Source organism: Tricharina praecox, assembly GCF_024521635.1.
Source record: "Tricharina praecox strain CBS 144465 chromosome Unknown BZA05scaffold_29, whole genome shotgun sequence".
NCBI classification, from domain to species: domain Eukaryota; kingdom Fungi; phylum Ascomycota; class Pezizomycetes; order Pezizales; family Pyronemataceae; genus Tricharina; species Tricharina praecox.
The window spans coordinates 438406-462712 of record NW_026250431.1 but is presented as its reverse complement, the minus strand read 5'-3'; the positions used below and the strand labels follow the sequence as shown (position 1 = coordinate 462712).

The 24307-nt window shown below is 53.3% G+C and overlaps 7 protein-coding genes across 7 annotated transcripts; 5 read left to right on the top strand and 2 right to left on the bottom strand.

Annotated features, from left to right (window-relative positions):
• Positions 1 to 1231: 1231 nt before the first annotated feature.
• On the top strand, positions 1232 to 4196 carry BZA05DRAFT_421728 (uncharacterized protein; the record flags this gene model as incomplete). Its single annotated transcript, XM_051485750.1, has 5 exons — positions 1232 to 1477; positions 1562 to 1621; positions 1680 to 2583; positions 3361 to 3495; positions 3826 to 4196. 5 exons carry the CDS (start codon positions 1232 to 1234, stop codon positions 4194 to 4196), a joined length of 1716 nt encoding a protein of 571 aa, XP_051336128.1.
• A 4093-nt stretch (positions 4197 to 8289) lies between these two features.
• Positions 8290 to 9803, top strand: BZA05DRAFT_459754 (uncharacterized protein; the record flags this gene model as incomplete). Its single annotated transcript, XM_051487645.1, has 1 exon — positions 8290 to 9803. One exon carries the CDS (start codon positions 8290 to 8292, stop codon positions 9688 to 9690), a length of 1401 nt encoding a protein of 466 aa, XP_051336127.1. The 3' UTR covers positions 9691 to 9803.
• A 588-nt stretch (positions 9804 to 10391) lies between these two features.
• Positions 10392 to 11996, top strand: BZA05DRAFT_409386 (uncharacterized protein). Its single transcript, XM_051484795.1, has one exon. It carries the CDS (start codon positions 10465 to 10467, stop codon positions 11803 to 11805), a length of 1341 nt encoding a protein of 446 aa, XP_051336126.1. The 5' UTR covers positions 10392 to 10464; the 3' UTR covers positions 11806 to 11996.
• Positions 11997 to 12129: 133 nt separating this feature from the next.
• Positions 12130 to 13910, bottom strand: BZA05DRAFT_378580 (Nse4 C-terminal-domain-containing protein). The gene is made up of 3 exons (XM_051481860.1): positions 13433 to 13910; positions 12631 to 13365; positions 12130 to 12577 (listed from the first exon to the last, which is right to left on the bottom strand). The coding sequence occupies exons 1-3, from the start codon at positions 13770 to 13772 to the stop codon at positions 12390 to 12392; spliced, it is 1263 nt and encodes a 420-aa protein (XP_051336125.1). The 5' UTR covers positions 13773 to 13910; the 3' UTR covers positions 12130 to 12389.
• Positions 13911 to 14127: 217 nt separating this feature from the next.
• On the bottom strand, positions 14128 to 15159 carry BZA05DRAFT_409384 (uncharacterized protein). Its single transcript, XM_051484794.1, has one exon. The coding sequence runs from the start codon at positions 15129 to 15131 to the stop codon at positions 14520 to 14522; it is 612 nt and encodes a 203-aa protein (XP_051336124.1). The 5' UTR covers positions 15132 to 15159; the 3' UTR covers positions 14128 to 14519.
• On the top strand, positions 15015 to 17540 carry BZA05DRAFT_409383 (uncharacterized protein). Its single transcript, XM_051484793.1, has 3 exons — positions 15015 to 15041; positions 15229 to 16265; positions 16340 to 17540. The coding sequence occupies exons 2-3, from the start codon at positions 15407 to 15409 to the stop codon at positions 17254 to 17256; spliced, it is 1776 nt and encodes a 591-aa protein (XP_051336123.1). The 5' UTR covers positions 15015 to 15041; positions 15229 to 15406; the 3' UTR covers positions 17257 to 17540.
• A 3508-nt stretch (positions 17541 to 21048) lies between these two features.
• On the top strand, positions 21049 to 22463 carry BZA05DRAFT_157914 (mitochondrial distribution and morphology protein 10). Its single transcript, XM_051479059.1, has 3 exons — positions 21049 to 21204; positions 21264 to 21830; positions 21904 to 22463. Exons 1-3 carry the CDS (start codon positions 21108 to 21110, stop codon positions 22287 to 22289), a joined length of 1050 nt encoding a protein of 349 aa, XP_051336122.1. The 5' UTR covers positions 21049 to 21107; the 3' UTR covers positions 22290 to 22463.
• The last annotated feature ends 1844 nt before the right edge of the window (positions 22464 to 24307 follow it).

Below are 24307 nucleotides of genomic sequence, written 5' to 3'. Positions count from 1 at the left end.
TCGCAAGTTGAATAGCGAGACCTAACAACGAAAGCAATGAAAAACGACAATGAGAACGATAACGACAATGGTGAGCGGGGATAAGGTCTATGATGATGAGGAAACAGACAGACCGGCCGACAGACTATGCCCAGGTCGGCTAAAGTTCGCCGCTCGTGCGTCGACCCTGCCCGCTCTCAAATCGAATCAAAACAATACTCTCCGCTCATAGAAACACAGACCATCGCAGCTGGTCCCACCAGGTCCCGGCACGTTCAAAATTTCTAGCCCGTCTGTCTCACCTGGGTCCGCAGCTCCGGGGTCGAAAGGGCCTTGCCAAGGCTTCGTTTCCGCTGAGTCCCACATTACCTACCATGATGCGAGTGAGAATTGTATTGACAGACTACCATGTAAAGACAGTTTATGATACGGAAGTAAAAGAGAGTGTACAAAAGAACACGGTGTAATAACGAGCTTAACTAATCTCTTGGTGCCGAGGTCACAGTCAAACCTAGCCACGGTGGCCTACCGCCGCCAGTGTTTCGATAGAAATAAGAGGCCCAGCCGTGCCAGAATTCCGGGACCGAGCAGTCCGCGGAGCTCTCCAGTTGATCTCGAGACAGATATTCAAGAGTCAACACAGCTAAGCTCTTGAAGACTTCAGAAATGCTTGCTGAAAATTCGTTAGCTGCGGAACTGATGCATCAGTTTGCGAGCTCCATCCAGCACCGAATAGTGTATCCGGTGTCTGCGGTCTCCCCATGAGGCTGCTGTGGACTGGCACCTCCCGATGAGGACGACAAGCATTTGTGTGTGCTCCCAGGATCTTCTATCACCCTCACAGTTGTGAGCCAGCACGCGGAAACTCGGTAGGCGTCTCTTAGGCGAACCAGGCACTGCCTCCACAGCAGTGAGAGCAGGAGCTGTCGGCGAGAAAGAAGTGACGGTGGAGCTGTCGGCAGGTGGAATTGAATGTGGTTAGTAGCGAGCGTTAACATTTGAACTTTCCAAGCAGGCATGGCGGGATGGACCAAGTGGGGAGGAGGAGAGGAGGCAAACTTAAGCTGAGTCCCACGAGGTTTCTTCTTCTTCTTCTCCCTTCTCCATCACCATCTACACAATAAACGATCAAGCTCTACCTTCTCTTCTCTTCTGTGTGTGCTTACCTCTCAACCCTGCCGTCCATCTGGAGGGAAAGCTGCCCTCTACAAAACAATCTCTTACTTGTTTGCTGTCCTGGACATAAGCCAATATGTCTGCTTTGGGAGGTGTTCAAGGATACGGCCCTTCAAGTGGGCACGGCGAAATCGATGAGTCAGAGCAAGAACCACCGAGCAGCCAGCAGAGATATGGCTACAACTCCGATGACAGTGATAACGACCTTATGTACGAGGCCACCTACTCTATAGATGAAGAGGCCGAGACCGAGACCGAGGGAGAGGCGGAAGAAGATGCGGAGGGAGAGGAGGAGTTGGAGGGAGAGACGCAGGGAGAGGCGGTGAGTGAAGCGGAAACACATGCCACCCATGACATTACTGTCCCAACTGTCGTCGCTGAGATAATCAAGCTTATGATTGCAAAGATGAAGGACGGAGACATCAAGCTGCTGGCGAAGGTAGAAAGGGCTAAACCTATGCAGAAGGTAACCGTCACCTCTCTTCCAAGCGTTTTACATAGCTAACTCGAGGCCCACATGGTAGGCCATTCAAGTGCGTAAGGCGGCAGGCGATAGCGCCAGGCCGTATCCTGAACTCGTAATCCCTCCCACCGTCCGCAGGAATAAGATTGATCCCATGGAGCGCCTTCGGATGTCGCCGGTCGAGAATCCTGAAGCCCAGAATCCCAAAGCAGGCAAAGGGACCTGGCTGCGTCGTAGGATGGGAATCCCCAGTGGAATCCCGCTGAGAGACCAAAATAGGGCGGCCACAGCCTTATACACCAAAGTGCGGACGCTCTCAAAGCAGGAGTTGGATCGCCCTTACACATGGTATTCAACACAAGGCCTTACCACTGACATGATCAACCGAGTCGTGGCTGGCATGTATAAATACAGCTGGGATAAACGCCTTGCCAGAGATGTAATGATGAGCATCTGCCAGAGACGCTGCCAGAACATCAACAGGCGCGAAAATCGGGCGAGGCGCGCAGCTGGCGAGGAGATCAAACTTGGACGCCGAAAAACCGACTACTCAGCCACCTACGACGACCCGATGGACTTTGTGCCGACGATGAAAGCCCCCACCTACAATGACCCGAACGACAAGCTTATAGCGAATATGAAAGACCTTCCCGTAAATGATCCGACCGACGAGATTTTAGCGAATTTGAGGGCCCCCATCTACAAGGACCCGACGGACAAGCTTATAGCGAATATGAGAGCCCTTCCCGAAAATGACCCGATCGACAAGATTCTACCGAATTTCAGAGCCCTTCCCGATAATTCGCCTATTACCACATCAGCCAAACAGCGCAAAGCCAACTCGGTCGACAAGATTCTACCGAATTACAGAGCCCTTCCCGATAATTCGCCTATAACATGGTCAGCCAAACAGCGCGGAGCCAAAATGGGCCCGATTCCCTACACGGCTACAAGCCAGAGAAAGGGTCGGGGGGAATCTGGGCCCCATCCAGGAAGGGCTTCGCCATTCTCAAGCCTTCCTCCTCCTCCCCTTCCTCCTCGTCTTCTCCCTTCAGCTTCTCGGCCATTTACAGCACTATCCGGTTCTCGGCCTCCACCCATTCCATCCAGCTCTCGGCCTCCCCTAATTCCATCCAGCTCCCAGCCGGCTACTATTCCCATTCGTTCCGCCATCATCATGGAGCCTGATATATTGGTAAACAACTCCCTACCCAGCCGCTCAGATACGGTATCCAATGTGCGTCCGGCGCCAGGGAGGCTGCTTCCCTCACGACCTCTTGGAAAGACTAATCGCAGTGCTAAGGATCGACCGTCGGCTACGGCAAGTTCCAACAGCCTTCTTCGTTACAAGGCTCTTGTAAACGGAAAATCTGCTTTGGCACTGTTCAAATATTACGACTTTCAGACATTCAAGCTGGCTATCGCCGACGCCGCTAGAATTTCGAATACTCCACTTCCATCCGGTGACCTAGCTGTCTGCTACCGAAAGAACAATCCGCAATACCGTCACGAAGTTATTATTGATGATGAGATCGATTACAATGCCTTCTTAAGGAGGATCGCCTGAGGAGATGTCCGGTTGGAGGGGGATGCTGGGGTATTGTCGCTGAAATCTGCGACGAAATATGTGGCCTTCTCCCAGAAATCAGCAATGGTGACGAATGAAGAGGAAGAGCACCTTATTCCCCCGACGTTTGTTAAGGAGAGGGATACTAATAATAACGTTCTGAAACCAGCCGCAGGAAGGATTGACAAGAAAAAGACACCACGGGCCCTACCTCCTTCGCCGCACGTCCCCGGACGGCGTATAGCCGGCCCTGACCACGTGGCTCCAAGTTCCGCCGATCGCAAACCTCTCAATACCTCCACGGTCTCAAGTAACTTGGTACAACCCAAAGTCGTCGTTCCTAGAACTCTCGGCACTCATCAACTTGCCATGTCGCCTCCCACACCATTTAGTACTGGCCCCCCTCCGTCCGAGTGGTCAGCTCCCCGGCCCGGTGGACCAGGCAAAATCCGTATGAGTGGGTATTATAAGATCATAGTAAATGACAACCAGCATAATTTTTTGCCGAAGGATTTTACCTATTCGAGATTTCTCGATGCACTCATACGGCGATTTGGACCGGACGAGGGTTTTGATTTAGCTCGCACTGCAGGGGATCCTATCTACATCTTCTACTATAACAACGAAACTGGGCTCCCAGTACTGGTTGCTGCTGACGATTATGACCTCTTCATGCAGGCTATCGCAAAGGGTCAGGTCCGCCATACAAATGGAATGATCAACATCACCTTGACCTTGGAGAACAAGCAATCAACTGGCTCAGATCCGGAGGGTGACGAAGGCATTCAGGTTCATTCGAGTTCTGCACAGCCTGTCACCGACTCACCGGTTATTCGAAAGCGCAAACCTAACGGCAAAGCGATGGAAGTTGCTGAGACAGAGACCCAAGATCGTGGCACCTCCCAGACACTAGTTCCCAGATATCCGTCACACACATTGAAGAGGGTATCCTCCGAAGAAGACAGTGCCAAGGCCCGAGGCAATAAGCGGATAGTGAAGCCCACTAATTGATAGAAGTCGGAGGGTAAGTCCCTTAATTGTTGGGAATTGCAATTACTACAGGATTATCCGAGAGTCGATATACTGACGATGGCGTAATCTTCAGTCACGTTATAGGGGATCATTTTTAGGTACACACACGACGTCGACGCCATAGAAGTGAAAGATATAGTATACTAATCACGTATAGTTCATGCATTCGTGTTCACAACAGTAATGAGGGGAAGACGTAGTACTTCTGAAATTTTTTCATCCGATGTTGATTGCTTTTACTCTTTTACTTCATGCGTTACAATTTTCGTTTGGCTTCATGACATTTGTTTGTCTACACTGGTAACTTTTTCATTGGCTTCATGACGTTTTTTTTGTCTACACTGGTACTACTTTTTCTTTAGCTTCGCGACGTTTGTTTGTCTACACTAGTACTACTTTTTCTTTAGCTTCATGACGTTTGTTTTTTCTACACTGGTACTACTGACGATGGGATTCATGTGTACTGTTGCAATATATTTTAGGCTTTAGCACTGCTACTTTCAAAATGTACTACATTTATGGCACTCCAATTTTCGTAGCATACCGCATTGTATCTGATCTAACTCGACTTTTGGGGCCTTGCAAAAGCTTGATCGGCACGAGAGGAGGACTACTCTAGCTCACATGCTTCTTAGGCCTACCCTCGCGAAAACAGAAGAGGGCGATCGTGTACTTTGTGTGAGATTGGCGCTCTCAGTTGCGTTTGACATCTGATCGAGGATTATGTGGGAGGCGATTGTATTCCGGGAGGCGATTCTGTTGCGGTTGTTGTTGCGGTTGTTGTTGTTGGCATACAGGAGGTGGCCGTGCCGGATGACCCTCAACGATACTAGCAGTGAAACGAATCATTGGAACTCACTCGCTACGGCCCACCAGCCCGGGCTCGCCCGGCTGGTGGGCTGCTCAAAGCTGCGCTGCCAAGACTAGCCCGGCCCGGGCTGGGCTACACACGCCGGGCTGCGGGCTGGCTTTGATTAGGCTGGGCTGTTGCCTGCGCCGACGGTATGTATCGTACGCGTGCCATCAAGCCCATCACTCGCGCTAGCAGAGCGGAGACGGCTAGAATTTCCTTGAAGTTTCTTGCTAGAAGTGACCGCTCAGCAGGGACGATTTGCATTGCGTCTGATCGGGTCTATAGTTCTAAAGAGATGGAATAGGGTTGTCGTCGTCGTCCTCATAGAGATCGTCACGAACTCTCATCTTACGTCCCCATACACGACGGTAGTGCCAATGTCACAAATCTAGGCATGCGAGTAGGCAGGGCCAGTTTGTCCTTGTCGGCCAGTAGAACCCTATCTGGAGTAGGTACACATCATCAGTTAGGCAAAAAATGTTACTTACGCACCGAATCAAAAGACACGCTAGAGCTACAAGGAACTCTATCTCATCCCTGTGATTCTTGGTCTGCGGGAGCGGGAGGGGAAACGTAACCCACGTCTCGATATCCTTTTTTAAGACCCGATGATAAAGTTATTTGGCCCAGAACTTCGGTCGCAGACACAAAGGTTGATGGTTGATCTGATACAAAAAAATCGGCAGTATGAAGAGTCCAGACTGATGTGGTGAGAATGGCCGACGAAACAGAGTTCCGCTCACGGCTTCACAAGCCAGCCTTTCCTCGACCTGCTATCGCCAGCGGTGCCCTTCTGATGGCCACCTCCTGGCCCAACCCGTGCCCCAGAACGCAGAGGTTTTATACGACGATATAAGGGTAGCACGAGCACTATAGTGGACCAGCATCAAGCCTAGAAGACCGATGCCATACGTTTTCCGTCGGTTCGAATGCCTGGCTTGCCTGGTTGCTTTGCACTGACGTTTTCATTTCCCCTCATGTCATCATCGCCAACCCCCCTATCGGCCAAACTCCTACTACTATACTTCACATAAATAGGTACAAAGACCTCGGGATTATCTCGCTCGTATTCACCCCTCTCTATATGCCATCGATCTGTGATGCTATGCCGACTCTTGACCACCCTCGACCATCTCAAGCCCGACTCCCCACTTTCGGCCCACATCGCTCCAGGAAAGAGTTTAGAACCAGTGGGCCAGACCCTACGGTTCTTTATCATGTTCACTGATGGCCAGACCTGAAGTGCATGGACTCGATATCGGATATGGTGTCGCTTCGAGACTTGTATGAAAGTTTGTCTCGCAGGACACCAATTCGACCTTCACCGGTCCAGGAACGAGGTTTCACCGAACGGGCCAGACCCTGCGGTTCTTTTGTCGTGTTCACTGATGGTCAGACCTGATGTGCATGGACTCGTTTCTGAATATGGGGACCGCTTACATCCTCTCGCGAGCGTCCCCGCAGAAATGGATAAGAGCCAGTGGTCCAGACCCTGCGTTTCTCTGTCGTACTATCTGATGGTCAGACCTGAGGTGCATGACATCCATCCGACACCGATGTAGTTGCGGGCCTTTTTGAGGTACGATCGCTGTGAGCTCTTCCGCCTCATCGTGTCTGGTTCAAGAAATATCAGCGATGAAAGTCCAGGACGATATGAGCACAATGCTTCACACGCGGATTGCAGGTTACAGATCGCTAACGGATAATAGGCCACGTTCGTACTACCAATAGTGCTTCTCCTACGAGACTTTGAGCTCCATAATACCGAGAAAAAGGCGCCGGTCTTAAAACAACGCCGAGATAGCCGTGAGTCTTCCAAGTAGAACGGTTATTCCGCACGGCGGCTTCGAGTCTTTACTGACTGTTGTGGGGTTCGCCGTAGCCGTCGTCGTCTAGGCTCGATTGTTGCGTGTCAGATATGGCAGCATCGAGAATAGTGGGCCACAGGTTATAGTTTAGTATGATGGAGAAGGTTCGTTTGGGCGGAAGCTTGAGCTTTTCTTGCTGTCTTTCTTGGATACGTTACTGATCAATATACCAGTCTCATTATGTTGGAAGACTCACCGGCAGACTTTTTGCACATCCAGCAACGTCCACAAAGCTTGTTTGGCAATGATTTGGTGGGGCATTGGGCTCCTGCCGTGGTCAAGCACCTGTTGTGATGAAGCACGCATTGTGAGGTGAACAAACATCGGCTATAGTCAAGTACTTATCTGTTATGATCAAGCACCCCTTGTTTCCAATACCCGTTGTGAGCAAGCACGTGTCATGGTCGAGCACGTGTTGTGGCTAGCGACTGTCGTGAGAAAGAAGCTTAATTCAAGGTTAAGTGCCATTTGCGGCCAAGTACATGTATCCTCACTCGGCCACCCCCTCACCCCACCTTCGTGCTAGCTGGTAGCACCAGCTTGGAACGTCAACCTATCTTACCTCGAGCTCCTTCTATATTCCTTCCTCTTCCGTCCCTCCTCCACATCTTCCTCCATTCTTTCTTCACCTTCATCTTCCAATCTTTCTACTACGCATCGCACCTCTAACTCAATTCCTCTTCGCTTGTCATCAACCTTCATCTAAACCTCTACCATCTACTCTTCGCTTCAGTCCTATCTCCCTCTCTACGATCACCTTCGCTTCTCTTAGGAGTAATACCGGGTCATCAATTTCCAGCCGACACAGCGCCTCAGTTTTGAGTCCTCCTTGAGGCTTTTCTCTGACACCCTACCGTCTTTTCCAGTGAGCATACTATCCTGAAGTATAATGTTACTGAAAGAGCTTATAGCTAATTCAACAAGCTCGTGGAAGAGACAGATTCGCATTTCGATCGGTTCTTACATCATAAAAATCTGACAGCCATTTGCGAAAAGTGAGCACACCATCCTACGGTATAACGGCACTAAAAGGGCCGCGGCTAACCAAACAAGCTTTCAGACAAGATTTGCCATATCGTCGAATACGGTCATTCGTTCTTAGCCCGAGATGTTCCACTCACGATATAAACACTGTCCGACCGAGCCCTCGGAAAACTTCTACCCAAGCACCAACGCAGGCGGAAATATCAATAATTCGGCTGGATCTCTTCCTTCTCCGACTCTAACTCCTCCGCTTTCGACCCTATCTCCTCCATCTCCAGTCCTGTCTCCTCCATCTCCGACTCTGTCTCTTCGCAATCCGAGCTCACACCATTCGGTGTCGTCGGCTCCGTCTTCGCCAGAGATAACTATGTCAGAAGCGTCACAGACTGCACCTATGCCGCACGATACGAATGTCGTTGATAGCTCTGCTACCCCGGACGTTCAGATGACTGCCGCACCCGTCTCGCTGGACTGTTTCGCGGAAGTGCAAAACGAAATGGATCCCCAGCAAGATAAAATGGAGACGGATACGGATGCTCAGCAAGACGATATGCAGACCGATACCGATGCGCAGAAAGATAAAATGCAGGCCGATACCGATGCTCAGCAAGACGAAATGCAGACGGATACCGATACTCAGCAAGATAAAATGCAGACGGAGACGGAGCCTGAGCAAGACAAGATGCAAATTGAAATAGATCCTCAGCAAACGGATATGCGAATAGAAATCGATTCCCAGCAAGCGGAAGTGGATCCTCAGCAAGATGAAATGGAAACCGATCCCCAGCAAGATAAAATGCAGACGGATACCGATACTCAGCAAGACGAAATGCAAATTGAAATAGATCCTCAGCAGATGGATATGCGAATAGAAATCGATTCCCAGCAAGCGGAAGTGGATCCTCAGCAAGATGAAATGGAAACCGATCCCCAGCAAGATAAAATGCAGACGGATACCGATACTCAGCAAGATAAAATGCAGACGGATACGGATCCTCGGCAAGACGAGATGAAAATTGAAATCGATCCTCAGCAAGCGGATACCGCCATGGATACAGATAAGCCATCCCGCTGGGCTAAGCATTCCAGTCTGCCCAAATTCGTCGCCACAGAAATTCGGCGATGGCATTCATCGGGAGTGAGAACTAGTGATTTTGTTATCCGGTCGATCCGCCAGCGTATCAACAGTTTGTCGAAGTTGGTACACAAGCGGGATCCTAGCTTTGACGGTTCGCCGGTGTTGATCGAACAGCAAAGCCTAATCATCAATGTTACTCAGAAAGTCAGCCCGAAGGCAGACGACACATACCCTACTCCACGTGTCAGCCAAATCCGTCGCTTCATCCGCAATAGAAATCTCGGTGTTACGACACCCGATGCCAGTATAAGACATGATTCGCGTCCCCTCAGCCGAGCCGGCAGCGACAAAACCTTCACTACGCTCGCCAGCAGTCGTTCCTACGCCAGCCCCCGCAATAGTCGCTCGGACCAGCAGAATACATACATCCAAGTCAAAGTCAAAAACAGCTTTGCGATTAGGCACGAAGCCTATCAGCGTCGCCTTACCTACTTACGCAGAGCGATGTGTGCGAAGTGGCCGGCCTGTGCTGACAGCAGCTATGCGGCGTGTCAATGCTTCTTGAGGGCGCCAGGCCACCGAGTTGTGGTCCGCGAGTTATCTGACGAGGAGGTGGAACTGGCATCACTGGCGTACGTCGCCGAACGATACCTCATCCTACAGGATGACAACGACTACCACATGGGATAATGGTCATACCGACGACCACGACGGCGGGATCGACTGCAGAACGGGTATGATTTGATGATGGGTTTGCTTTGATGATACAGTTTTTTTTTTGTTCCATTAGCTTTACTAGCGGCATTTCCCTTGGAAAATAAGTTTATGTTGGTTCACTCTGTTTTTTTATGTGATTTGTTGATTGTACACAGTGCATCACTCGGTGGGTGAGTTATTTGTCACAAGCATTGGAGCGGGAGTTGATGGGTTTCTTGTGTTTGATTGCCTTGCGAATTTTCTGCTCTTGGTCACCGATGGGGATGTTGAGGTTTAATGGGGTTTTATCGCGGGAGGTCAATGTCGTGAGGGGGTTTTTTTTTGTGAGCAGCCATTATTTTTGACGGTTTTGGTTATGGCCAGTCTTGTTGGGTTGTCTATATGGGCAGTCCTTTGAGGTTGTTCATGTTTTCGTACAGTTACCCACGTGTGGCTGTGGGTAGGCTCGTTTGTGTATTAACTACCGTCATATACCTTGGAGGGGAAGTGGTGAGAGGGGAGGTGGTCCTATGGAATGTACAATTGCTTCCTCTGTATCAATAAATCGCACTTTCCATGTCAATAAACTGCACCCACCGAGTCAGCATGGGTGGGGCCATGTGGAGAAGTGAGGTGCGGGGGATTGACTTTTAGCGCCACACGGAAGATGCTCACCGACCCTAGTCAACCGTCGTCCAAGCATTGTCCATCTCGCCAACGTCGCGTCTCAATCCGCTCGCCACTTCATTGCCACTTATATACACCACGATGCCTCTGCCCATAGTCCAGACCTACGATACCTGGGGCGCCTCCGGGAGCGCGACCATTGCGCTCGACTCCAAAACGGCCACCTCGCAGCCCGTCGCCACGCGCATCGCCGGCCGGCCCACGAAGAAGGTGTCCTACCACCACAACCCGCTCGCCGAGAACCACCACTTCGGCTCATCCCACCCGATGAAGCCATGGCGGCTCACGCTCACGAACCAACTCGTGCTCGGCTACGGGCTACAGAACCACATGGACTGCTACGCGACGCGGCCCGCCACGCCGGAGGAGCTGGGCGACTTCCACACGCACGACTATCTCGACTTTCTGCGGCGCGTCACGCCGGAGAACGCCGACGCGTTCGCGCTGCAACTGCCAAAATTCAACTTCGGCGAGGACTGTCCGATCTTCTCGGGCATCTGGGATTTCTGTACGTTATACTCGGGCGCCAGTCTGGACGCGGCGAAGAAGTTGCTTAACGGCCAGAGTGACATCGCCATCAACTGGAGTGGCGGCCTGCACCACGCTAAGAAGAGCGAGGCCTCCGGGTTCTGCTACATCAACGACATCGTCCTGGCGATCCTGCAGCTCCTGCGGCATCATCCCCGCGTCCTCTACATCGATATCGACGTACACCACGGCGACGGCGTGGAACAGGCCTTCTTCAGCACCGACCGCGTCATGACCCTGAGCTTCCACAAGTACGACAAGGACAACTTCTTCCCCGGCACGGGAAACTGGGACGACATCGGCGGGGGCGCGGGGAAGCACTACTCGCTCAACGTCCCGCTCCGCGACGGCATCGACGACGAGAACTACCTGCGCCTATTCAAATCCATCGTGGAGCCAGTGATGCAATCCTACCGGCCGGCATCGATCGTGCTGCAGTGCGGCGCGGACTCCCTCGGCGCCGACCGCCTCGGCTGCTTCAACCTGAACATTAGCGCGCACGGCGCCTGCGTCGAGTTCGTCAAGTCCTTCGGGCTGCCGCTGCTGCTCGTCGGCGGCGGCGGCTACACCCCCCGCAACGTCAGCCGTCTCTGGTGCTACGAGACGTCAATTGCCACCGACACCGAGGTGGGCACAGAGCTCCCCACGCAGCTCGGACACCCCTTCCGCGAGTACTTCGCGCCGGAATATGTGCTCCACCCCCGCCTCGGCACCGACGGCCGCTACGAGAATAAGAACAGCAGGAAGTATCTCGAGACGGTGCGCCAGAGGATCATGGAGCAGCTGAGGTATCTCGGTGGCGCGCCGGGTGTGCAGATGCAGGAGATCCCGCCGGATATTCTGGGCGGTCATAGTGACTTTGAGAACGCCATCAAGGACGAGATGCGCGCGTAGGCGACGGTTTCATTTTTAGTGAGCGAGCGGGGGTTTTGGAGTTTTTGGATATTGATTTTTTTGCTTGCACATTTCGTGGTTTCTTTAGTGTGTACTCGCTGTCTCGTGTCTTCCGGATCCAGGATAGCAAGGTTTTTGCTGGCTCTCGAGATGTGCGCAATGTAATCGAAACAGAATTTTCTGATTGGTCGAAGTGGTGACCGAGTCATGCCTGGAGGTCGAGCTCCAATGTAGGCCGTTTGCACTACCTAGATGTGGCCCCAAATGAATCCCATCGTGACGGTCAACAGCGCAGTCACGGCTTACGACTCCCAATGTTATTTTGTTCCATCATCTTTGCATTCGACCGTGGATCCCGGTAGGAACATGACCTTCTGCCACCTCCCTCCACAGAAACAACAAACCTAAACAGAGCCCACAAAACCAGAGCTCCCGTGATCCACATGGACCAGAAATTATGAACATTGTACCTACATACTAGAAGTAAAACCTGCAACCCCCAACCCCCGAGTCTACCAGAAAACGCCCAAAGAAAGCACGATAAGCACGAGAAAGCGGGAGCCAAAGAGAAAATGAGAGGCAGACTAAGCGTACCAACCCGTGGCCGTGATGTTTATTTCCTCCTTGGGTCGGGTCGGGATGATCACCGATTTTGTGATGCTATACACTTCGATGATCCGCTTCCACTCGTACATCGTCAACGAAAAGATCGACTGCTTGCGCGAAACCTCGCCGGACTCCCGCTGCGCGGGAGTGGCCTCGGTTGCGGCCGCTGGGGATTGTTAGTGCTGGATAAACGAAGGTGGGTAACAAAGGGGGACTCACAGAGCATGGGGATTCCAGTATCCTCGTCCGTCCAGATCGCTACTCGTCCCTCACCGACCAAGAACGAGATGACGAAAATGTTCTCGATGGTCTGGCCATAGCTCTCGGGGTTGATGACAACATCGAACAGCCGCAAGCCTGGGTCCGTCTCGCCGTCGTACTGATCACTCTCCATGTACTTTATGAGCAACCCGTGGACTTTCTTGACAAGTTTTAGCGTGGTAGTCTGACTCTGCTGGATGTCCTCCGCGCTCATGTCGATTGGCCTTGTCGCCTGCGTCCCCGGTTGATGTTCGATGCCCTCCTTGCGCGTGCGCACGACCCGCACCCTCTTCTGCAGACTCAGAGGTCCCAGAAGGAACTCGATGGTCGGGGGACGTTTATTGCCCTTGTAGGCCGCCGCACGGCCGAGGTACGCCCAATCGGAAGCATCGCCGTGATCCTCATTGTCGTCGTCCCCCTCTTCCTCCTCGCGCCGAGGAGCCGCCTCGCGGCCAGCCCGCTTCATGAACGAGAAGCACTTTCCGACGAACTCGTCCACATCGATACCGGTCGACGACGAGCCGACCACCATGGTAGTCACACGCTTCAGCGCGAGATCCGACGCCGTGACGAGCAACCGCGAGTCCAGCGTGGCATCGGAGGTTTGCTTGACGTTCTTGTACAGCCTGTTGGCGGACGCGAAGGCCTCGTACAGATTCTCATTGTCGCGCTGGAGGTACTCGGCCTTGGATTCTGTCCCCGCAGTTAGCAGCAGCTCGGTGTGGTGCGCACCCGCGTCGCGCCGAACCCCCACACACACCTTCCAGCGATTTCTGCAGCACTCGGTAGCCCTGGCGCACGTGGCGCCGCTCGTTGAGGTTCTGCTCGGGGTCGTACACTGCGTCCTTGTCCTTATTCTTCAAGGTCGATGTATCGTTCTTATCCCGTGCGTCGCCTGCCTCCTCTTCGCCGCCAGATTCGGCTTCGGATTTGACCTCGTCGTCCTCGTCGTCATTGGTTTGCGCCCGAGGCTGCCGACGGCGTGCGGTGGATGCGGGTGCGGCGTCGCGGTGTCGCGTGGAAGGACTGTCCTGCTCCTCGTCGTCGGAGTCCAGTGCGTCGACCCTTCTTGTTCGCGTCGAGTGCGATTGGCGAGGCATGGCTGTGGTGGGGTGGTGGACGGTACGGACTATTATCCGTACAAGGGGTGTAGAGTAGTTCGAGCCCGCTCGTAGTCGAGGGAAGCTGGATGGATGCGAAGACTTGATTGCGACGCGAGGCAGGGATTCGCGTCGGGGAGAAAGTGCGCTATATTACAGCCGGCGAACAGGGGTTGCGGCTGATTATGACGTGATCTTATCCGTAAGGACGGTCACTCGCCTGTGTAACAGAGATGGCGCCAGCTGAACGCCACACTCACATCAGCCACTACCAGCCTTCCTGGGCGAAAACGGTGCAATCCATTTGTAATGGCTTTTGCTTGTCGGTCACATTACGTGAAATGACCTACGGGAACGAGAAGAAGAGGCGAGGGGACCAGTAGTCTGGACCAGGCATGGCCAGGAAAGGCAGTCTACATAAGTTGGAGTGTTGAGGTCATGCAGCCGACAAGGTTGTGAGGCTGCTCGCATTGACTTCCTACTGCCCCACGACACCTTACTACAAGACATCTTAATTCAGATCTTACTTTCTATGCGGAGACTTTCTTCTCCCCCGGCAACTTTGGCAGGCTGCCTAGGTACACCAGCGGGTCAGCCATCCCGATGGCATATATATGGAGGCTGTACTCCTAACGCTGAGTGTACCGAACTATATTTCCCCATCTCTGACACTTACCATCCCGTTGCTTTCAGCCTCCACCTTGCCTTCCACCTCGCCTTCCATGGCGGATTATTCCTCGAGCCCACTCAGCACCCCGCCATCGAGCCCATCCGAGCCGCCTCCCAGCCCTCCCACATGGGGTGCTCCACCTCACTACCGGCCAGAAACCCGTCCCTCGGCCGGCGGCAGTGAAGCTGCATGGGCGGAGGAAACGTATCCGACAAGAAGATCGGATCGCTTGATGCACCGCGTGTTGAAGCGGCTTTATCCTGAGGTGGAACCGGAGGAAGACGATCCTCCAGTGAACTCGCGGCCGACAGCGGAGCGACTGGTACCGCAGCGAGAACAACGGTCACCGAAGCGCCGCCGGACGGGGGTGACGCCGGTGGGGAAAGTCGTGGAGCCGGTGGCAGAGCACTGCACTTCGGAGCAATCGAGACAGCCATCGCCGGAGCTTCCCCAGTTGGAGGTGGGACCTGTGGAGGAAGTCGTGGAGCCGACATTGGAACGACTAGTACCGGAGCAAGAACCACTGTCGCCGGAGCTTCCCCGGTTAGAGGTGGCACCGGTGGAAGAAGATTCGGAGCCGACAGCAGTGCAATACACACCGGGGCAAGAACAACGGTTGCCGGAGCTTCCCCAGTGGGAGGTGGGACCGGTGGGGAATGTCGCGGAGCCGACAGCAGGGCGATGCACATCGGAGCAATCGAGACAATCGTCCCCGGGGCAATCGAGACAATCGTCCCCGGGGCAATCGAGACAATCGTCCCCGGGGCAATCGAGACAATCGTCCCCGGGGCAATCGAGACAATCGTCGCCGGAGCAATCGAGACAACCATCGCCAGGGCTTCTTCAGTTGAAGGTTGGACCGGTGGAAGACAATTCTCCGGCGAACTCACGACCGACACCGGAGCGACTGCTACCGGAGCAAGAACAATCGTCGCCGGAGCTACTTCAGTTGGAGGAGGGAACGATGGGGACGCTGGAGGCAGACGCGGAGCCGACAGCAGGGCAAGGCACCCTGGGGCAATGGAAACAATCGTTTCCACAGCTGGAGGTGACACCGGTGGAGGGAGACGCAGAGCCGACACCAGTGCAATACACATCAGAGCAATCGAGACAACCGTCGCCGGAGCTGCCCAGGTTGGAGGTGGAGCCGGTAGAAGATGAGCCGCGGCCAGAGCGATACACATCTGAGCAATCGAGACAATCTTCGCCGGAGTTTCCCCAGTTAGACGTGACACCGATGAAAGAAGACGCGGAGCCGACAGCAGGGCAATACACACAGGAGCAATCGAGACAATCGTCGCCGGAGATTCCCCTGTTGGAGCTAAGGCCGGTGGGGAAAGATTCGGAGTCGACATCGGAGCGACTGGTACCGGAGCAAGAACAACCATCACCGAAGCGCCTCCGAACGAGGGTGACACCGGTGAGAAAAAACACGGAGCCGACAGCAGAGAGATGCACATCTGAAAAATCAAGACAATTACCGCCAGAGCTTTCCCGGTTGGAGGTAGGACTAGTGGAAGAAGAAGAAGAGTCGCAGCCAGAGCATCCCAAACCTGCAGAGAACCCATTGCCGCAATCTTCTAGTAGCAACGCCACATCGAGGCGGTCCTACAAGTTCGAGATCCCCGATTTTCTAATAGAAGGCAAGAAGCCGGACTGGCGACGCCATCCGATCCAGCTCGACACCACACGGTACGATCTTGCGGACTACCGCACGCCTGTCGGGTCCCGCAAGAAGCTGCTTCCGCAATCCAAATTCTTCGAGCATGTCATGGGGATACCCAAGCCGCAGTTATACATGATCGAGGTGGCTCGAGCTAGAGGTATCTACGTCGTTGGGATTTTGTATTTTGGATGGATGGACATGGCTGATTTTTGTGGTGGTGGCACAACACAGGTGATGCGGTCTACCGCTGGGAATGCAGATCGCGAATCGTCGACGTATTTTTCCACCTCAATCTTGACGTCCTCAAGCCCGAAAAGCATATCCTACCACTGGACAAGGGCCTGACCGACGCGGAGACCTACGAGGAGATTCCCGAGTCCAAGATCTACATCGCGCTCGACAACTCGATGAAGCCCTTGGTCGTCCGCTTCCCGGCCGCCTTCGACCGGGTGTGGAGATCCAAGGCGGACGACATCCTCACGACCACGGCGCAGAACATCGACAAGCTAATCGCGTTCAAAGCGCCCACCAAGCCCAAATGCCGGCGGCACTGCCACAACGACAAGTGGATCGCCGAGAACCAAGGGTATCCATGGGCGACCGGTGCGACGGCGCGCAACGGCATCGTCTATCTAGGCCTGTGGAAAGAGCAGGGACACAACCATCTGCCCGCAATCCCCACCGCCGACTCTAGGGCAGAAGCCGCCCGCACTTCGTCGATGCTAAAAGATCTCCAGTTCTGGCTAGGGAACATCACAGATACCATTGGCTGCTGCTTCGAAGGCGTCGATCCCGTCATGTTCCGCCGCTACAAGGAGCTCTTCAGGGGATGTCAGACCGGCGCGGGAAATCGGTACAGTGTCGCAACCGTCGCGGAGGAGTTCTTTACCCTGCGAGCGCTGCTGGTGAATACCTTGACCGAACCCCATGTCGATATCGAGGACCTGGACAGAGGATACGCATGGTTGACACCGTTCGGTAGCTACAGCGGTGGCGAGTTCTGTGTTGCTCTGTTGCGCCGGAAGTTCAGCTTCCAGCCGGGCGATGTGATTGGGCTCCGAGGGAAGGAGCTACAGCACTTCACTACGAAATGGCAGGGTGACAATCGATACTGTCTGGTCTCCACCATTCATGGCAGGGTGGTGTAGCCATCCTCGGTTGGTCTGGGTTTCTGCTCTTTGGGCTTCGTCTCGGTCCCTGGTTGCTTGGGTTGCTGGCTGGAGTTTTAGTCTTTCGCAGTTACGCGTGTTCAGTAATAAACTTGTCCAGTAGTATGGTTTGGTAGAGATTTTCTAGTATATCAACGACCGGCAATCTCAGTGGTAACTTTACCCGATCACTACGATGTGTCCTCGGCCCAGGTTCCTGGTTTGCTTTTGGGTTTCAGTTTGGGTTGTTCTGGACAGCAGTAGATAGCAGTACAGTACAAGGCAAATGTATTTCATACGTAACGTTCATTCCGTCTGTGTATGGCCTGCGTTCGTCTCAGCCATCCGACACGTGCTCCACCTCTTCCATCATGCACAGAAACCCCATGAATTCCCGGCCCACTTCTCTGCTCCACGTAAGTGAGGTTATAGGAACTGAGAACTCTCCTGGCAACGGTGCAGGTAGAAGTCAGCGTCCACCGTTTCGCCGGCAGGAAACTCTCCTCTTCGAATGTATTCGAGATATGGTGCCCGCAGGCTGCGGTCAAGAAAGGCATCTTGTCGATTAACTCTGTGCACCGGAAAGTATAATATAATATTTCTGTACGGCAACAGCCGACCCCACCAGAACCTCCTCGTTTCCAATCTATCAAACAGACACATCTTCAAACATGACGCAAATTCATTACACGTTAGGGATTAGAATTCACAGGTTCTTGCCTGAGCACGTAACTAGCCGGCTATGTGAATATACGGTGCTGCGTTGCGTGAGTTGTCAGTATACCTACCTCATACATATGGGACTCGGTATCTGTATAGATGCAGTTGACCTTGGATTATCGGCAGTCACCAGAAATGCGTTACCGTAGGCCTTCATCCTACATGGCCAGAGTCATGGAAGGAATGTCTGAGAGTCAATCGACTGGAATGATCGAGTCAATTGGTTAGGATGACTGAGTTAATCCGTGAAATGACTGAGTCAATCCGCGAAATGATAACGAGTAATATTTGGTGATCGCAACTCATCATTACGAGGTAGCCATAATAGAAGGATGGCTGCAGGCTCAAAGTAGAACCAGGAACCTTCCTCTGAGTCTTCTCCTCCAGCGAACGTACGTCCCCACATTTTCATCTCCTACCCAGCAGATCCGACGTCCGCATACCTACACACTACCCTGCCGGGCACGTTTGCTCGGCCCCGCAGGCATCGCCTCCCTCCTCGGGCTCGTCTTTTATCGTCGAGATCTCCCTCCTCACGTCCTCCGCCTTTCAGAGTAAGTACAAGCCGCAAAATTCGAAGTAAGCCGAGTGAGAGTGTGTGAATGGCTATGCGAATCATCACGTTTTCGGGCGTGATGTTTGGGTTTCCGCCATCGGCCATAGTAATAAAGCTATTGGTCATACGCTGTACAGCTGCAGCAGACCCTTTTCGCATGATCCCCCCGGCGGCCCTCTCCCTGTGGCGCACAGATTTTATCAGCTATTCTATCTAGGCTCTACGTTCCCAGCTGAGCGGAAAAGGTCAGAGAATGAAGGCAAGGGAAACCAAACGACAGCGCCTTACTGGCCCGTCACCTCCTCCACCACCTCGCTCGCCAACACCATCGCCAACACCAGTGTTGTGCAGAAAGCAAGAGCCCTATCCTTGTCCTGTTGCGTCTTCGGGACCTGGAATCTCCGGTCGCCCATACGACCGGGCAGCAGTAGTAGAGACAAGAGATAAGATGCCACGTGAAGGCAGCGAAGACGCTGAGGATTTTCTCGGGAGGATAGCGACGGATGTGGAGGAAGGCAGGGTAGCAGCGGCGGGGTCGGACAGGGGAGAGGGTCGAAGGGGAGGGGTAATTCTGGACTGGCGGGCGTGGGTCACTGGCGCATCGGATTGTGTAGTAGGTAGACGGCCCTTCCTTGGTGCGCTCAGATGATCGATGCTCGGTGGTGGGTGGTATGTACCGTATCTAGCTTCCCTAGGTACAAGTAATGAGGCAAAATGGCATTTTAAGGTGAATGAGCGCGCTAGAAATGCTTCACTAAAATGAGGAAACTCAATGAGTAAATGGAATGAGGCACCTGTCCTTGCTGTCCTGTGCTGGCTGTCAGTCCTTGGTCTTCCCACATTCTCCCTGCCGCGGATAGCACACTCTCCTCGCCGCGGAAGCTCCTTTCCTTCCTGCAGCAGGTACGCATCTTCCTCCTATGCCTCCCTACAGTATTAAGCCTGACTCGCCGCATATTACGCACTGTTATGGCGGAGTGATGGAGGAGCTGCCGGCGAGAGGAAAAGAACGTGATTAGTAGTGGGCATCAACGTTGGTAGGCATGGCAGAATTGACCGAATTCAGTGAGGAATCCTCGATTGGCACTCGTGAGCATCTGGAAAAGTGGAATAAAATCTAGATTGTCTTCATGCGGGAAGTAATGACTGTTGGGAGGATGAATGGCGAGGAGGATGAATAGCGAGGAGGATGAATAGCGAGGAGGATGAATAGCGAGGAAGATGAATTGCGAGGTAGGCGAATAGCGAGGTAGGCGAATAGCTCCGGCTTCGATGATTCTCAATGACAACTAAAAAGACACACACTGACTTCTTTGCTATCGTTTACCCTTCTTCGATGTTGCTCGCGGCGATGACGACAGGCGTTTCGCATTCTCATTTTTCCGAGGTGTTCCGTCGCACAGATCCCGATCCTCCGTGGTCCCAATCAGACAGTCGCAAATGAAGCGGTTCAAATCTCAAATCAGTCGACTTGCAGAAAATCGTTGGAATAGTCCCTGGAGTAAACAAACCGTTCAAAGGATCCAACAAACCGTTCCCGATCAGTCGACCTGCAGAGATCGTCGACTATAAACCTCCCCTCGCCCCGGACCGTTCTCATTCTCGTTCTCATTCTCGTTCTCGTTCTCGTTCTCATTCTCGTTCTCATTCTTGTTCTCATTCTCGTTCTCATTCACTGCTAACATCTAACCCTCATTCTCCCTCACTGCTCAAGAACTCACTTGTCGACTGCAATTGTCCCACGTTTCGCTCCGCCACAGTTCGTTGCATGATTCCGAGATCCACTCTTAGTTCACACAGAATGTGAAAGCTACTACAGAACTTCCAAGGGCAATGTCGGCTTATCGACTGCACACAAGTGGCGAGCAGCAAAGGGGATACCACGATACAGAGGAGCAGCTGCCAGCGAGTGCATTGTCTGGCATTGAGAGTGCATTGTTTTTGTTGAATCATTGATTGCAAGCGATTAGGTAGCTAGAATACACACACATTACTCCTGGAATCTGAAGACTATGGAAGCGATTGTCTTTGTTGCTATTGGCAGTCATTCGGGAAGCATTGCAAGAGTCAATCAACCCACATGGGTGGAGTCATTGAAGGAATGGCTCTAGTTAATGAGCAAGGAATGACTGAGTAAATCCGCGAGACGCCCGGTCGCCTTGGCCGCCACCCCCCTGCTAACTAACCAACCAACCTCGCAACCCACCCGGGTCCTCAAACCACCCCATACAAATTGACTCGCGAAACCCATTCCGTTTTTCCATTCCATCCTCAGATTTGAGGACTCCATTCACAGCCTCCATTTCCACACCACTGTGAAACCCGACTTTCATTGAGCGGCACGAGATAGCGTCCCCTGCCCTGGCGGACAATATTCCCTTGCCTCCGTTGGGTAGCGACGTACACGTAACTACCATGGCTGCGTTGGCGAGCTGTCAGCTACGACATCCCGCCAATCCGGCACCTTCACTCTACTCTAATTGAGCCTCCAACGCGGCGGCAACGTTAACCTTGTAAATCAATTGACCCCGCCAACCCCTCACCAGTGCGCGTGCTCCCCGGCCGCAATCCAGAGATGCTCAACTTTATGGACCTTGTCCAGAACGCGTTCTACAGCACGACGCGATGGAACACCGACAACAGCTACTCGACCCTCAATGCATCGACACGGGGTACGCACCATCCCGCCCATCCCACGCTGCGCACTCCCCACGCTGACGCGGAAAACTAGCGCTCCTCGACTTCGCGACCCCGCGGGGGCTGCGGATGAACCTGTCCTCGCTCGCGACGCAGCACTTCGCGACGTCCTACACCCTCGGCTCGCTCTCCGTAATCGACGGTAGTCTCAGCTACATCTACTCAACGGTGCCATTGCACCTCGCCTCCACCGCCGCGATCGACCTCCGCCTCGTCACCCCCGGCTACCGGCAGCTACAGCCTACGCTCCCCCCATCCGCCGCGTGCAATGCCGCGCTCCTCTACGGCCGCATGTACCTCCCCAAGGGCACGCTCGAGGCACTGTACCTGCGGCGCCTCGGCGCCACCACCCAGGTCCGCGTCACCGCCGTCAGCGACTCGCAGCTGAAGCATGGCGGCTCCGTCATGGGCATCCTGCAGCACGACACTGGCCGCTGGTGCAGCGAGTACCTGTACTCGACGGATGTGGCGCTGCTCGGCTGGCGCGGGTTGTATAATTTTGGCCGCGACACGGTTGAGGAGGGTGCTAGCGATAGGCCCGTGTGGAGGTGCAGCGCCGGCGCGGAACTGTACTATGGCGTTTTGAATAAGAGTGCTGGGAGTAAGTTTTCTGATCCGATCTGGGCCGGAGATGGGAGGGGGAGGACGAGGGGCGCGCTGACAAGGCGATCCAGTGTCCACTGGGCTCAGATACACCACGCTACCATCGCACCCCGGGATCCCGCTGACGATGACGCTGACGCTCAATCCGCTGATGGGCCACCTGTCGGCGACGTACGCGCTGCTTGCGGGGGAGTCCACCGCGTTCGCGACCAGGTTCGAGTTCAACATGTACTCGTACGAGAGCGACCTGGTGCTCGGCTGCGAGCTGTGGCGCGGGAAGGGCGAGGAGGGGGCGGAGGGGGTGTTGAAAGCGAAGGTTACGAGGAACGGGAGCGTCGGGCTGCTGTGGGAGGGTAGGTTTAAGGAGCTGCTTTTCTCGGTCGGCGGGTTAGTGGATTTTGGGGGCAGGGGCGGCGTAGTTAAGGTGCTGGGGGTAGAGCTGTCGTACTCTTCGTAGGGATAGGTATTGAAGCATTTGAGCGGGCGTTTGGGGGTGGGGATTTACTTGCGGTGGTGATGATGCACTCGTGCATATTATACTGGCATCTTTGATGGGATCTCGTTGGTTACTCCGATAGCAGTGGGCTGCATCTCGTCAACCACAGTACCGGGCGGAGATGATTCTTATCCACCGGGAGGATGCCGAGGAGCGTTCGCATGTATGTTGCCGTCACCATTTGTTAGTTTTTTCATCAGAGGGTTGAGGTTTTGGCGAGGGAGAATCGTCTGAGTCGACGGATGGACAGAGAACAGTAAGTCCCCGCTGTAGCAGCTGTATCCACCGCGACGATTGCATCCGCTTACTTTGCTGTAGGTTTATGCAATTCTCACACAACAGACGGAGTCGAAGGTGGTATATGGACCTTCTACGACGCAGTATCATACCCAGACGCCGGCATGCAGACTTTACTAAAGGGGCGGTGTTCGTACTTTTGCACGTCCAAGATTCCATGGGTCCCAAGCGAATGGGAAGTGTGGTTGGTGTCGGTGCGAGCCGGGAATGCAGCGGTGGTTAGGGCCACTGTGGCGAAACGGTTACTTGATGTGTTGGAAGTGTAGCCACCGGGAAAGCAGTCGAGATTAAGAGAGGAGTACCAATGGAAGTTACCAGGGAGTACATACTCTACATAACCTACGACAATCAGTTGTATGCATGGACCATAGCCTGTGATGAACAAGTGTGCTCGGAAGTCTCGCGGGAGTGTTTAAAAAGGCATAGTTCCATCTAGGAGAGTGTTACACCCAGTGAGCTGGTAACACACCTCCTACACATGGGAATACAATAGTACCGGAACAGATACCGTTTACCTTAGACTATTGGCAGTCACCCAGGAATCATTGCAAGAGTCAATCAACCCGCACAGTTGAAGTCATTAAAGTAATAACTCTAGCCACCGAGCAGGAAGGACCGAGCCAATTGTCATAAAATCACGAACTTCCGTGCACCGCGTCATACGAGATCACTCTCTATGTTTAGAGACTTCCGGTATCTGTTCTCAGAGAAGGTGGCGAGAGGCCTCTATCCGAGGTACTCCCGCCTCCCTCTACATATGCCTTTCTTCCGGCTACGTCTCTATGGTACACTGTACACTACTTCAAAATACCACTTTTTCAACACTAATCTACGGATTGATGACGAGTGATCTTTTATGATCAATCCTCATCTCTCCGAGGTAGCCATCAAAACCCCGTGGAGGGTGGCTATGGATTCACAGTAGAGATCAGGAGTGCGTTCTACCACATTGGAACCCTCACAGCTAAGCCGTGCAGCTTGTCACATGTTATCCTCCGTGACCGCTATGATAAAACCACACTAGTTGCCGTTTCCCTTACTAAAAAAATTTGTACTCGGTGGGTATATGAGGCAAAGCCTGTCATCCGCCAGTACTTTGGAGAAGTTTGGATCAAACCTCGTCGAGTTGCATATACATAGGAATATACTTCACCAGTTCTACTGCGATTGCTGCGGCACTTAGGATAGGCCATTGGGTAATAAGGAGATGCATACTACCTGCAAGATAATAGTCACCGGAAGTACACGGGTGACGGAAGTCATTGAGCCAATAAGCCGCGGCTCCGTCGTTTGTAGTCGCTGACCATCTCGAGGGTGCATACGAGCTCAGCTCGGAGACACCGAAATCGAAGATCTTCAGGAAGCGGTACCCTTAAAACTTAGTGCCTAGACCCATCGTGCTTATCTCTTACGAGATACTCTTGTTTAATGCCGAGGTATTACCCCTCCTGTGCGCATGCAGTTGGACAGAAGGCGGGGCGAGTCGTCGCGGTATAAAGACCGACGACTTTCCGTCGTAGAGAAGGCATCGACAATCATCAGAAGAAAGTTGAGCCTTAAAATATAATGTGAGACCGGAGTGTTTCGCAAACTGATTGTCGATGCCTTAACAATATAGCATTGTTGCTCTTGGATCAACTCTTGTAGAAATTCGAGCAACAGAGGGGGTTTATATACGGAAA

What these genes read in the sequence shown, in the direction of transcription:
- BZA05DRAFT_409384 (XM_051484794.1), bottom strand. Translation starts at nt 15,131, where the DNA reads ATGTGCATCGCCCTGCTGTCGGCTCCGCGACATTCCCCACCGGTCCCA.
- BZA05DRAFT_157914 (XM_051479059.1), top strand. Translation starts at nt 21,108, where the DNA reads ATGCTCAACTTTATGGACCTTGTCCAGAACGCGTTCTACAGCACGACG. An exon ending in CCTCAATGCATCGACACGGG is followed by an intron (nt 21,205 to 21,263) that starts GTACGCACCATC and finishes GCGGAAAACTAG; the next exon opens with CGCTCCTCGACTTCGCGACC. An exon ending in TTTGAATAAGAGTGCTGGGA is followed by an intron (nt 21,831 to 21,903) that starts GTAAGTTTTCTG and finishes AAGGCGATCCAG; the next exon opens with TGTCCACTGGGCTCAGATAC.
- BZA05DRAFT_409386 (XM_051484795.1), top strand. Translation starts at nt 10,465, where the DNA reads ATGCCTCTGCCCATAGTCCAGACCTACGATACCTGGGGCGCCTCCGGG.
- BZA05DRAFT_378580 (XM_051481860.1), bottom strand. Translation starts at nt 13,772, where the DNA reads ATGCCTCGCCAATCGCACTCGACGCGAACAAGAAGGGTCGACGCACTG. An exon ending in GCTGCAGAAATCGCTGGAAG is followed by an intron (nt 13,366 to 13,432) that starts GTGTGTGTGGGG and finishes CTGCGGGGACAG; the next exon opens with AATCCAAGGCCGAGTACCTC. An exon ending in TACTGGAATCCCCATGCTCT is followed by an intron (nt 12,578 to 12,630) that starts GTGAGTCCCCCT and finishes AACAATCCCCAG; the next exon opens with CGGCCGCAACCGAGGCCACT.
- BZA05DRAFT_409383 (XM_051484793.1), top strand. Translation starts at nt 15,407, where the DNA reads ATGGGGACGCTGGAGGCAGACGCGGAGCCGACAGCAGGGCAAGGCACC. An exon ending in CGAGGTGGCTCGAGCTAGAG is followed by an intron (nt 16,266 to 16,339) that starts GTATCTACGTCG and finishes GGCACAACACAG; the next exon opens with GTGATGCGGTCTACCGCTGG.